This window comes from Delphinapterus leucas, chromosome 1 (genome assembly GCF_059928025.1).
Source record: "Delphinapterus leucas isolate spDelLeu-1000000601 "Yukka" chromosome 1, BTC_Dleu_Yukka2, whole genome shotgun sequence".
Taxonomy (NCBI): Eukaryota; Metazoa; Chordata; class Mammalia; order Artiodactyla; family Monodontidae; genus Delphinapterus; species Delphinapterus leucas.
The window spans coordinates 57,446,793-57,460,211 of record NC_143129.1 but is presented as its reverse complement, the minus strand read 5'-3'; the positions used below and the strand labels follow the sequence as shown (position 1 = coordinate 57,460,211).

The following is a 13,419-nucleotide window of genomic DNA, read 5'->3' as shown; positions in this document are numbered from 1 at the left end:
CTGTGACCTTTTCTTTCCTTTACTGGTGACAAGTCTGTTAACCTAGCAAAGTTTTAGCGTGCTTAGTGCAGTTGCTCGACAAATCTCAACCTAGTGCATGATGGGGTTTACTTCTTTCCTTCTGGAAAGGAGGGGATTCTCTAAGGGGGTACCTGTGAAAAGTACACTGCATGTGTCTGGCTTGTGACCTCCACTGACCATTGCTTGGCTATGATGTTCACAGTCTTGTCAGTCACGTCCACTGTGCCATCAGCCTCTGGCCCCAAACAGTAGTCTAGCTGCAGGGGAAAGACAGGGTTGTAAAAGGTACCCTTCCTTGTTATTCTTTTGGTTCCGGATTTGGCATTGATGCCTGGGATTCGCTTGGCTGCCCTTCTCTGTTGGCGCTGTGCTTGGAGAGCCTCTTTTGGTTGATGAAATCAGAACCTGGGCCTCTGCTCACTGCAGCTTCTACCTGTGATAATAATGGCATGACTGATGACTGCCAAGAGCACCCCCTCCCAGGTTCACGTCAGTGATCAGAGCAAAACCCAGGAGGCAGGAAATGTTTCTAATTCCTTTTTCATTTTATCAGTGCAAAACATGGTTGTATTTCTTAGAGTGAAACAAATAAAAAACGGCAGTGCAGCTTGGATGTGGCTGGTCTGGCCACTGAATGTATCACCTCCCTGAAGACCACCCAGCCAGGTTTGCGTTTCTCACCCTTAAGTACCATATCATTTCCCTCAGCTCTGAAATAAAAATGGGAGCAAGGACTTTATGTCCAACTTTCTTCTCTCCTTATCAGCCAGTAGTCAGTCTATGGCAGAGCCCCCAGTATTCCTAAACACGCATTTTACCCCCAGTCTAGTTTCCTGACAGGGCTAATATGGGATGGGGTTTATTTTTCAAAGGAATTGGGAGTAAGGCTGAAAGCACAGCCATGGGAAGAGTGCGTCATGGGCCTCCTACTGCCTCACATACACGATACCCGGCAGTCGAGGGTGAGTTGTGATGCTCTGTCGTCAGCACGGTTCCCAGAATATTTTGGACCCTTGAACTCTGCAGTTTCTGGATATTTAGACCTCCTAAGAATCAGAAGAATGTTCTTACTTGGTCCATTTTTTAAACTTTTCTAGGTGTCCCCAAGGCAGGTGAGGGAAGGGTAGCAGAGACAAGGCCTTCTTGACAGGCACACTGTAAAAATTCATCTGAGAGGCTTAAGAGAAACAGTCTGGATAAAGAAGGCAATTTAGTCAGGGAAACAAGTGTTGATAAGTGTTCACTTTGGGATCTTCAATGTGACAGTGTAAAGCAGAGAGAGTTCTATTAATAACTACACCCGAATAGATTTTAGTTCTAATGAGATCATACAGACCGTTTTAATAACTTCAGCTTGTCTAAAACCGTGTCAGTCTTAAGCAGAGGGAGCTTGGGGGTGTCGTAGTCGTGGCTCTGTGCATACAGTATTTCCACTTTCTCGGTTGCCTGTCAAGACAACCTCATCGTTAGCTTCTGAAGATTTCTACCCTAACCCCTGCCCCCATTTTGACATCTAGAGTAAGATGACTGGGTGTGAAGCAGGAGTCATAGGCATAGAAGGTGAAAGCAAGGGAGGGAATCAGGTTCATCAGGGCTCAAAAACTCTGGAAAGTAAGGACCTTCTCTCAGTTAACACGAGGACATCACCATTCAGGAATGGGAGAACTGTTATCCTCAAAGCATCAGTCAATGTCAGACTTGTGGTCTGGCTAAACTAGATAACAGTTTGGGTCCCTATTTCAGGCAGTGGTTTTCAAATGGTTTGATTCTGTTGACTGTTTTGGCGGAACCAGAGGTGCCTCCCATAGATGGCTTTCCAGCTGTTCCTGCTGACCATTCAAGAACAAGGGCTTCTCTCAACGAAATTTATTACTGTATAATAAATTTTCTACTGGAGGCTCACTATGGATCCCTAAAGAACACTTGGAGAATCCATTAGACCACATTTTGAAAACCACTGCACCATGCACAGCACAGATGATAAACGCTAAAACTAGTTTTTTTAAAAATTATAATCTCCTTAAAAGGAAGGTTTCCCAATTCCAGCTGTTGTCTCACTGATACATTAAAATCTTATTCTAGCAAAAGACTATGAAAATCCTTTAGTGTCTTTTGTAACAAATGACTTTTCCTTTGAAAGGATAAATCTTACATCTTAAGTGTTTGATGGAGCAGAGCAGCCCTTCTGGCATTATTTAATAGAATGAGGACATGTTTGGGGGTGAAAGCTTCCCAGTGAGGGAACCCATACTTTTATGTCCCTGGCATCTGCCTTGGTGCCACTGGCAGTTAAAAAATATTTCTGAAATGAATTGCTTTCCTTATACTAGCAATGGACCCAACATTTCCCAAAACAGGACAGGTCAGGTACCCAGCGAACTGGTTTCCATCTTCTCTCTCAGCAGCCCTGTGCCCCTACAGACAAGGCTGGCCCCTGAACTCAGCCTCTCCATCTCCTCGAGTCAGTTTATGCTCCAAAGGCCCCACCGGGGTCAACCACTTTCTATTGGAACTGGGAGAGGATGAGTACTCCCCTGGTGACCCTGTCCTGGGCCTTGTAGCACCACCATGGAGATCCTGGTGATGGTACTAAGGGACCATTTCTTAAACATCAGACCAGGGACTGTGCCACCTTTCACCCCACCCCCGGATCTCTCCATATGACTCAGGTGGAGAACTTCCTCCTAGGAGAAGCAAGCAGCTGCCTAGTTACTGTTGCAAGTGATATCTCCGCTGTGTTAAATTACAGGTCATAAATGGAGATGAGATTATGCAAACAGGCAAGTAACCCGTCCATTCTCTAGCTGAGCAGTTCCCAGCCCTGGCCCGGTGCACTGGCCTCCTACACATTCCAGCTCCTGCACTCCCCACACTTGAAATCCTTCCTGTCAGGCAGGAACTAGATTGCTTTGCCATTCAATCCAGGCAGAATGGAGAAGTCAAGTCCATCTTTTGCCAACTGAACTTGACTTTCAAAAGTCCCTGTTTGATTTTTTTTTATTTTATTTTTTGTTTTACTTTGAAAGGTTGGCAGTGGGGGGAGTTACAGAAGGGAATTTCTCCACTTGGAAACTTTCAACTGTTTAGTAGAAGGGCTGCTTGACTTCAGCTGTTACTCTTGCAGGAAATAAATAAAGACAATCATTCTTAGCCTTTTTTGACCCTTTAAGAATCAAATAATTTTTCATGAATACCTAATTTCTTTGGATCAACCCTAGAGAATCCTGCACTCCTTAGAATTGAGGCATTATAATTTATCCTAATACTGAAATATCTTTTCTTTTTTAATCATTTTTAGATATTACCAGGTTATCTGCTTAGAGATCATTTCTAACCATAGGGGGAAACATCATATCTGGCTCCCACCCCTTTTCTCCTGGTAACCACTGGCCAACCCTTACTTACTGACTTTTAAAAGATCTATACTTGTTATCCCAGTAAATTCCACTGGCTGTAATTTTTTTAATTATTATTTTTTTTAAAGCCTTGTAGTTCTTTCTTTCTTTGAGTTTTGCTTATCCTTAAAACAAGTTACCTTTCCAAAGTAAAAAGCATCTTAGGCTAGATTAGGGGTTAGTTAATAATGCTGATTTTTTTGTATCTTACCACCTGAGTTCTCCATCAAGGAAAGGAAAAAAAAAATGTTAATAATAACAAGTGTGAGCTAGTTTTTTTCATACTTTTGAAACTGTGACCACCAGCCCTGCTGCCATACAGATCCCCGCCCCACCCCCAAAGCAGGAGATTAAAGGGAAGCCTTACTTGATGCTGTTGTTGCATATGCTTTTACCTAAATTTCCCCCCAGGGCAGTGGTCTTCACTCTGCATCCTTGGGCAGCACATTTCTGGCAGAGCAGTGCTGCTCACGGCCCTGTGGAGCTATGCTGTAACAGCAAGGAATAGCATCTAACCCTCAGCCCTTGTATGTACTCTCTGAACCTGACCATGACTATCCTTACCATGCTTTTCCCTGAGTAAATTAAAACACTCCCTGGGTAGAAAAGCTCTTTTTGGCTTTGGGGATTGTTCCTCACATGCTTTTTTTTTCTTTTTTTTTTTTTGATATCATAGATGTAGGTAAAGACTGTCCTTCTCAGCGTTAACTTGTTTTCTAAAAAATGGCAACTTCATGTAGGAAAGGTTCTAGGATGATTTACCTAGCTGGTGAAGCTAAGGTTAGGATTTCTCTCCTAGTCTTTGTGAGACTGATAATATTTTGATGGGATGATTTTTATTTTTGTTTATTTTAGATGAGCCTACTTTTCTCTAGATTGTCATTTTTTCCCTCTTTTTTCTCTTGGTTTTTTTTGTGTGTATTCAACAGTCTTTGGTTCCAAAATATTGGTTCTAAGCCTTTTTTTTTTTTTTTTTCCAAGATTCAAAAGTAAAATGAAAGCAGTCTCCTTATTGGGTAGCTTTCCTGGAGTACCTCTGAGCTGGAATGAGTCTAGGAGCTTGTGTTCTCTGTTTGTTTTCATGTGTTATGTTTCTGGCATCCCCCTTTGGCCACATCTCCCTTCCCATATTCAAATAACTCCTTGGTCTGAGCTTTTGGCTGCTTCTCCCCCTCTTGCTGTTGCATCCTCACTTTGTTGGTGACTATAAACTGCCACCATGTATTGTTTCAGTTTTGAGCACCATGTGAATTCTTTCCAAATGTGACTGATGTGCCCCCTTCGGGGTCTAAGAACCCATAGATCACATGCACTTCTCCTCTGTGAAATGAAACCTCTGGTGCTTCTTTCTTTGCCACCTAATTCCCATGTTTTAGTTTTGACCCAAAGTACTTAATACAGCAAGGCAGCTTGACACCTCTGTTTCATAGTCTGACATAACACATGGTGTCATTTTTACATGATGTCCTAGGGTCCCAAGGGATGATTAATAACAAATCCTGCTATGCTGAAAGGAAAAAAGAGAGAAAATAAACACAGACCCGTTGGGCTCAGGGGAAGCTGGCCTGACTAGGGTGCAGAAAGAGGCAGAGACGTTCCATTTGTCTGGGAAGCATCATGCGTACTGCTGTTTGATAGAAAGCATTAGAACAGTCATTCAGTAGAATATTACGGTGTAGTTGCCTGCATGGAGCCAGAATAAAGCCATGATTGGTGTGTTGTAGGAAAAACGGATCGTGTCGCTGGATTCGGCCAACACCAGACTGATGAGCGCGCTGACCCAAGTGAAGGAGCGGTACAGCATGCAGGTCCGCAATGGCATCTCCCCCACCAACCCCACCAAGCTTTCCATCACGGAGAATGGTGAATTCAAAAACAGCAGCTGCTGATGGGCTTTGTGAATAGACAGACTGTGGGAGGAGACAGAAGGAAATGCCCCCGCTCTCCTGTCCCCAGCCCTCTCCCCACCCCACCAGGTTTACAGAATGTTGCTACTTCAGAACAGCAGGGTGGCGAGCAACTCTCCAATGAAGAAAGGAACCTTGTCTTTCAGGGCATAAGGCTAAGACTTCCAAGGTCGACGCTTCCCCCCCACCCCCCCGGCTCTGTGTACATAGGGAACTTAGTTCTGGGCCATGTACAGAAAATACCACTGTAATATACCCAAAGGAAGTTAATAATGTAGATTACCTTTTTAATTATTGCTATTTTTATTATTGTTGTCCTCTTGTTGAAAGCACTGCAGTTGTTAGAGGAGGCAAAGTAGGAGGTACATGTGAATGAGGGATGAGCCTGGCGGCTCACCTGGTAGAGACCATGTGTCTGTCTGATAGAGCACACAGACCGCAGTAGGACATTGTCAGAATGAGTTTTTCAGGGATTCCTCTGCCAGTTTAAAAACCCCACTCTGGTTCCCTTGTCCTTTAGGAAAACATGCAAATACCGAGATCCAAACAAAACAGTTTATCCCATTGATCAACGAAGACTGGTTCTGGATGGACAGCTATCTGATTTGGGGATACACTGTTCCAGAGGACACAGATAAGAGCTGTTGTATCAAAACTGGACTTTCGGAGTGATTTCTATTGAACTCCTGTTGCTGTCTGTAGCAGAAGGGAATTTTCCACTTTAGATAGGGGGCTTTTTTTTTTTACCCCAGCTGTAATAAAGGGTGTTCTTCTTCCTCTTTAGAGTTTACAAAACTATAAATATTTGTGTCTCTATAAACCATCTGCATCTTCACACCCACTTGCCCTTTCCTCCCCCATGGCGGGAGCAGTCATCACCAACAGGGTTTACTCTCCTCTGGAGAGGTTGTTCAAATATGCTGTCCATAAGCCATCCGAAATAAACACCCTTTCTTCCATACAGAAAAGGGCTAACCATACCATACCATGGCAGCAATCTCTGAATATTTCCTATCAAAAATTTTTTTCTATTTGTAAGTTATAATTTTGGTTTGGGATAAAGATTTTACCCAGTGTACTAGCAGATCTCTGGGCAGGGTAATTTTATCTCAGTCTTTAACTTTTAAATTGCTTCTTCCTCTAATCCCCTCCGTAAAATTTGGAAAAGAAATCCAAATCTGAAGCATTGCTCTCTTAAAAGTCATGATTACTCTTAATGAAAAATAAAATACTAAAAGTGGGAGGACAGCACATTCCAGCTGTTATTCCCATGCTCTTTGTAGATTTGGCAATAATAACCCAGTTTCATTAGCTGTCATCGTTGGCTTTATTGTAGGACAGATTTATTGTAGGACAGAAACAGTCATGGAAGCTAAGTTACTTCCTTTTTTCCAGAGGTGTGAAATGTCATCTTGAATGCAACCTTGATTATCAGAAGTATGGAATGTTACAAGTTAAACAGACATTATATTTACAAGTATATATACACATATACTCACACATATGTACATATAACTGCACAAATAGGAAAAGTTCCTGCCTTCTATGCTGTTGGATATAATGTTTAAAGGGGTTAGAATCTCTTTAAGCAAGATCTAAGCAATTGTTTATATTGAGAAAGCAACAGCATTTCTCAAGTAAGTTAATGATGTTTAGTTGAAATTATAAACCTTAAGGAATTTTTTTTTAAGAAGGAAAAGGAGAAAGGAGGGGGAAAAAAAAACCACCTGAGGAAGCCATAGACCTGGAGTGAGTGTTTCCACATAACAGAATACTTATAAGGAGAGGAGAGAACATTTATTGTGTCCCCTTTTGGGTGAAGCCCCGACAGAGACACCAAACCTCCATTTCCACCGCACCCCCAGGCTTGCATTCTGACCTCTTAAGCACTGCCCTCAGGTGGGTCTTTGTGTTGGGCCTTGCATCTGAGCAACCTCACCATGGTCCCCAGCCCACTACCTTTTAAAACATTTCCCCTTCGTAACACTCCTGTTTGTGCCAGTCAGAGATCTAAATCACTGCCCAGTGTGCTTATCTGATCTGCAGACTTCATGCCCACATGTATTGGCACTTGTGCATTTTCTTGACCCGTGATCATTATTTTACAAATTCTTCTCTCTTCCCTCCAAGCTGAGGGCATGCTGTGGCCAAATGACTTATTTTAATAGGAAAGGAACATCACCAATTCTGAAGTAGTGCTTCGTGTTTGGGGAGAGGGTATGTAAACATAGGTCCGTTCTTGTTTGTGGCTATTTTCAGCTCTAGCCATTCTTTATAAAAGTCTTCAGAAAACCTGGTAAAAGAATGGTCAGTTTCAGTGGCCTTAAGTATGTAACATGGGTGTTGTCTTACATTGAGGTTTGGAAGCTCTCAGGTGGTGGTTACAGATGACAGAGGACTGATAAACTATATTGGAGGGTTGGAGGACACAAAATCAAATATGTTTTTGATGGATGCAGTACATCTTGTCAGCATTAGGGGAGCTTCTTAGAGGGCTGCCTACTTTGGAAGATTAGATGCCCAAAATGTTTGGATAGATTATGCAGCCCTCTATTATCAGGTTATCTTGAATGAAGAGAAAAGAGTAAACAAATAATAAAATTAGAGGTAAGCTAGGAGTTCAGTGTAATTGCCAGATGTTAAATTTTAGATTATCCTTTGAACCTATTCCTGTCCGAATATTTTTCTGAGTATTTCTTTAGAGAATGCTGCAGTCTATAGAACTTATTCTGAAAGACTTTTTTTTTTAGTATGGAAAAAGTCAGCAACAGCTGATAATTTTTATGGAGGTATTGCTTAATTGGCTTTTCTTCAGCCCAGATAAGTGCATACCTCTCTTGCTGGGAGGAGGTGTATGGTTGAAGAGAAGTGGGTGGATTATGATAGCATGTCTTGCGCTCCTTCTAACACCCAACACGTCACCACATGGTGAGGTGCAGCATAGACCAAGGCTGAATGGAATTTGGAATTCCCGTGAAGTGCTTGCAAAACGCTTGTCCAGATGACAACCAGATTTGGCCATTAACAAGGACAATGGCCAAATTGGTAGGATTTAGGAAAAGAGCTTTATATTTCCCTTTTATTTTCACTGGAGCAATAAGCTTTCTGAGCCGAAGCAGCAAAAAGGAGTAACATTTCCTTCAAGTCATCACATTACCTGAGTCTCTGCAATACAAGCCATGAAGGAGGGGAGATTATAACTAGGTAACAGTGACAAACACTTGAGCACTTACTATGATCCAGGCATTATCACCAAGATACTGTTGGGGTCCAGGGCAGTCTGTTGTAAGGGAAATGTGGTAAAATGAGGTCATCATGCAGCTGTAACTTTGCCCTTTCACTTGGCATTGAGTTGGTCAGAATTAGCTTTCTCTAGTCTGCTTCTACCTTTCCCTTTCCCTGTAATGGTGTTGCACAGTGAAAGAAAAAGTTGGATTTCCTGTCTACGACTGCTGTACGCCCTTGAGAATTAACTTGGCTTTAAAAGTAAAGCTTTTTAGATCTTAGTCTATTTATGGATCTGTAGCTCTAGCGACCCTCGTTTCTCACTCTGTCCTCAGAGGCACACTGGGTTGAGAGCAGTTCCTTTTTGGAAGCCCCAGAGCAAGACAGTTGCCATCAAGTGAGTTTGATTACAATTTGTTCTGCCTTCCATCTAGGTTTAGTTCCAGTTACGTCCAGTTTGGAGTTTCTGAGAAGGCTGGTTGTGGGGCTGAACTTGGGGAAGGAACCCTCCTTGGGATTTACCTAAGGCCCATGTGACCCTGACTAGAGTTGACACCAGACTAGGCTTGTCACTGGGCCTGACTCAGCAGCTCTGGAGCCCACACCATACCTTCCCTGTGTTTTCACCTTTGGGGGGGTCACCTTCTACAGATTATGGAAAACCAAAAGGGCTTTCTTCTCCATTCCCCTTCCCTTTTTCAAGTCTGATAGTGAAGTCTCCTGCTCGCTTCAACAGTAAATAGTTGCCTTCCCACCCCTTACCTGAGGGCCAAGAATTTGGGATACTTTGTTTTTATCAATATGTCAATGGAAGGGACCTATTTTGCCAGTTTGTTTAAAAGCAAGATATGTTGGGGTGTTGAATTTTTAAATAGAATCTCTTTTTGTGTCTGAGTGATTGTTATTAGTTCTAGAAGCATTCTGTCATGACCCAGTTAGGAATGCTCTTGAGTTTAGGAAGGACAAAAAGTGATGAAATTTGCATGAGACAGAATAAATATCTTATGAGGAGTGAAAGAACCTGAGGAAGATACATGATCCAAAAGGGGACTAATGCACAGCAGCCTTCTCCATAGCCCAACAGTTCAAGGAAACAGGAGGATTTATATCCTTTGCCCAATCTCGAAATACGCAGATATATAGAAAGGCCGTTTCTGTAGACAACATGTGGGTACCCACACAAAACACACGATTCCTAGGGCTTCCTTTTTCTGAATGTTAATCCATCTTATAGAGCAGTGATTCCCAAACTTCCTTGAGATTTTTTAAATTTTATGCTCTCCTTTGTTAGATTTTATGACAGTGGTTCTTTCCTCTTTAAAATGTACCATATGTGTTATATGTATATATAAGTTAAAGTGACTTGAAATTTGGCTTGACATTGTCTCAAGAACCCTAGATATCATTATTGATACCTTGGGGAGTCACAGAAAGAAAGTTGAATATCACTGATGCGACAGTAGGATACAGAAAGAAATAGCTTTGGTTCCTGATCAGTTAATCCTCAGGTGTTTGAGGAACCAACCCAGCAAGGCTTGGCGATGAGCCACCCAAGGAAAGCCAAGTGGTCGTTTGTGTCCAGATTTCAGCATGCATTTTAATTTCCTATTCAGTTCTTATTTTTCAGTGCCCTTGTTTTTCCCTAGGAAATGTTTTAGTTTGGGATTTAAAACCAGATATATCTGTTGTAGAAAGATTTCCACAGAAGCTGTGTTTTAGGGGCCTCGATCATCTGTGTGGGGCTACAAATATTTAAGAATAACTATCATATTTATGTCACTTCTAAACTCCCAAGGGAAAAACTTCAATTCCCTGATCACCAAAAGGTTAAATACTAATTGACCACTATCCTGCAGAAAATTTGAAATAAATAGTACAGGTTAAATTTTGACTGGTGCTTAGACATTTCCTAGTTACATTAAAATAAACTCAAAGCAGACAGCAGCCCATTAACCTGAATCACACCTGTGAGGAACTTCTAAATTTGATTTTGTTTTTCATCTCCAGGGCCTTAATAAGAGTGTGTTAATACACATGACTATTTTACAATGATAGCTCTAAATAATTTATTTTTTATTTCAAGAAAGAGAAATACACGTTAGAAAAACAAAACCCAAGATTTTATTTTATTTTTAAAGCCATATTTTTGTGCTAGTGGCACTTAGATTGTTCCATATGTGAGATCCATATCTGCATTTCATTACCTGGGTTTGTTCTAAAAGAAGATTTATTTTTGTTCTGTGAATAATTTTTGACGGTTCTTGTACATGTACAGATATAGATACGTTTGAGGTCTTTTATTGATATTCCTACAAAGAATACAAATAAACTTTAACTTTAAACATTTCAGACTAAAGTTGCTACTGTATTTGACATATTACTGTTTGACTTCTAGCATGTTATCTGGGTGATTAGGACACTTGGAGAAAAACCAGAAACAAAATGTATGCAGGAACATTATTCTGAAGGTATATTTTAACATTAAGAACAATGCGTCTTAGAATTTCCCAATTTACAGGTAAAAATATTTAGCTGTAGGACAAAGAGCTAGCATTAACACATACTGTATTGTAATAACACCCTTAGAGAGCTCCTCATTCTGGAGAGTTGGAAATCTCTTTACTAGCTTGTGACTGGTGAAGAAAATGTCCTCCACTTTATTGAAAGTATGGCCCCACTCAGCTCTCCAGACCAGTACTATCCTCTCTTAATTCCCCAATAGATTAATGTGGTTTGTTTCAGGATTTTTGTTGTCTAGTTGGGGTTTTTTGTTCTTGTTTGCTTGTAATTCTCGAGGTTATTTCCAAATACCCCCATCTTCTGCTTACCTTCATTCTTTAAAACCCCAGGATGCAGGTCCCATAAGTAGTTTTCTTACAGGCTAAGTATAGGTCTGAAATTCCACCAGTTAGCCTCTTCACATATCTAGTGACTTCTACTTCTGTTTTACTATGAATTAAAAAACTAAAATTCACTCAAAATCCAGAGAAAATTGTGTGAGGAGACTCCAGGTCACAGTAGACGTGTGCTATTTTTTGTTTACTTCAAAGCCAACCCATTTCAATCTGAATTGCTCATGACCTAATGTAAGCTTTAAGACTTCTTGGATCTGAAACATCAAAAAGAGAGAAACTGTTGTTGATGCTATCTTGTAACCTCCTAGTCATCTTAGCCCTTAACTGTCCACCCATCTACCCTTTATGTCCAGCCATACCCTTTATTTTTCTTAGCCTCCCTGCAGCTACCTGCCTTTTGTCGTTAGCACCTTCACCAATAGGAAAGTACAGAAATCAAGTTTGTTAGGTCACCACCACCACCCCCAGCACACAAAAAATGTTTAATGACAAAGGAGACTAAAACAAATGACAATCAGGGATTCTCAGTCTTGGCTGTTCATCAAAATCACTTGGGATCTTGAAAACATCAGAGTAGAGATGCCCCTTTAGACCCACCATTGAACAATTAAATAGTATCTCTCTAAGGATTGGGCCAGGCTTTTTTTTTTTTTTTTTTTTAACCTTCCCCACAGGATTCTAAGTTCAGATAGAGTTAACAACCACTAGTCCATATCTCTCTCTGAGCACTGTGTGAGTGTCTGTTACAGTGTTTTCTCTGTTCCCATCCATGGAACTGGGATAAGTTGGCTATAGGTGTTTTGTTTGCCTCCTATTTCAAATTTTGTCAGTAAATGCTACTAAAGCTGATAATATACTCTACCTTGTCCCCACCAATTCCATCCTTTATATCTGTGAGGTAGAAATCCTCTCCATTAATATGAGATAGCTATATTCCAACAAAAGTGACCAGAAGCTGGAACTCCCCATCTTGACCCCAATTTTCCCATTATTGGTTTTAATTTAAAATAAAAGGTAGATGGTTTCTGGTTTGGTAACCCACCCCTGCCAAAAAAAAAAACCGTTCTTGACTTTTGTAGACTTAATACTCAGCACTGCAGTCTTATTACTTGAACTTTTACTAAAAAATTTATCAGATGCCAAATTGCATCATGTGCACCTGCTCTTCAACAGCAAAATGCACCGAAAGCTCTCCAGTTCCCTCCCCGCTACCTGGCAGGCATTTGTGCGTGCATGCGGACGGGCGCACGCGCGCGCACACACACACACACACACACACACACACACAACTGTTCTTCCTAGAGACTTCAGTTTGTGAGATTTTAGAATGAATTGCCTGGGTGCTGTTTCTTTGGCCTATGAGTAAATTGCAATAAGCTACTAGATTAATGCCAATCAGTTTCCTTGTCTGTAAAATTATGGTTTTGGCTAGATGGCCTATGAGGAACTCTCTAGCTCTGACATCTTATGATTATTATCTGATATCACTGAAAAATGTGCCTTTAGGTCATGTTCAAAAATCAGCTTGAGGCTTTTGTCACAATATTTAGGAATAATTCTTCCTCTTCACAATCTCTCATCTCACAATACTTTAAAAAAAACAAGAGGGAAAAAAAAGCCTGGAACAAATGTATATTCAGAATAATAATAAGATAATAATAATAGCTAATATATATTGAGCACTTCCAATGTGCCAATTTGCTAAGCACTTCTTATGGAATATTTCATTTTGTCATAATACCAGCCATATGAGTTAGGTACTGTTGATCCTAATTCGTGAGGAAACTGAGGCTCAGGAAGATTAAGTTACTTGCTCAAGGTCACACAACTAATAAGCTCAAAGCCAAGACCCAAACTTAGGTCTTTCTGACTATGCTGTATTGAGTTTTTTAAGAGCTCAGGAAAAATGGAGAGAGTAAGAAAAGATCTGAGCACATGAACCAACCTGTCACCATGAGCCAGGATGGTGACAATGGGAACAGATGAGCTAATTTTCCAAAGCTTTTTCTCTTCCCG

At 41.0% G+C, this 13,419-nt stretch overlaps 2 protein-coding genes across 27 annotated transcripts in view; one reads left to right on the top strand and one right to left on the bottom strand.

Annotated features, from left to right (window-relative positions):
- RASAL2 (RAS protein activator like 2) overlaps positions 1-13,419 on the top strand; it is a 393,146-nt gene that overhangs the window by 376,244 nt on the left and 3,483 nt on the right. For 16 of the 26 annotated variants that reach the window (XM_089920293.1, XM_089920249.1, XM_089920225.1 and 13 more), the window contains 2 exons: positions 5,141-5,279; positions 5,844-10,904. In XM_089920293.1, coding sequence (XP_089776419.1) covers positions 5,141-5,279; positions 5,844-5,995 — 291 coding nt within the window. In that variant the 3' untranslated portion in view covers positions 5,996-10,904. The other 10 variants (XM_022556582.3, XM_022556581.3, XM_089920053.1 and 7 more) reach the window with 5 other exon arrangements.
- CLEC20A (C-type lectin domain containing 20A) overlaps positions 11,663-13,419 on the bottom strand; it is a 65,633-nt gene continuing 63,876 nt past the window's right edge. Inside the window, 1 exon segment of the mRNA XM_089921403.1 lies at positions 11,663-13,417. Within this exon segment, the coding sequence (XP_089777529.1) occupies positions 13,293-13,417 (125 nt within the window). The 3' untranslated portion in view covers positions 11,663-13,292.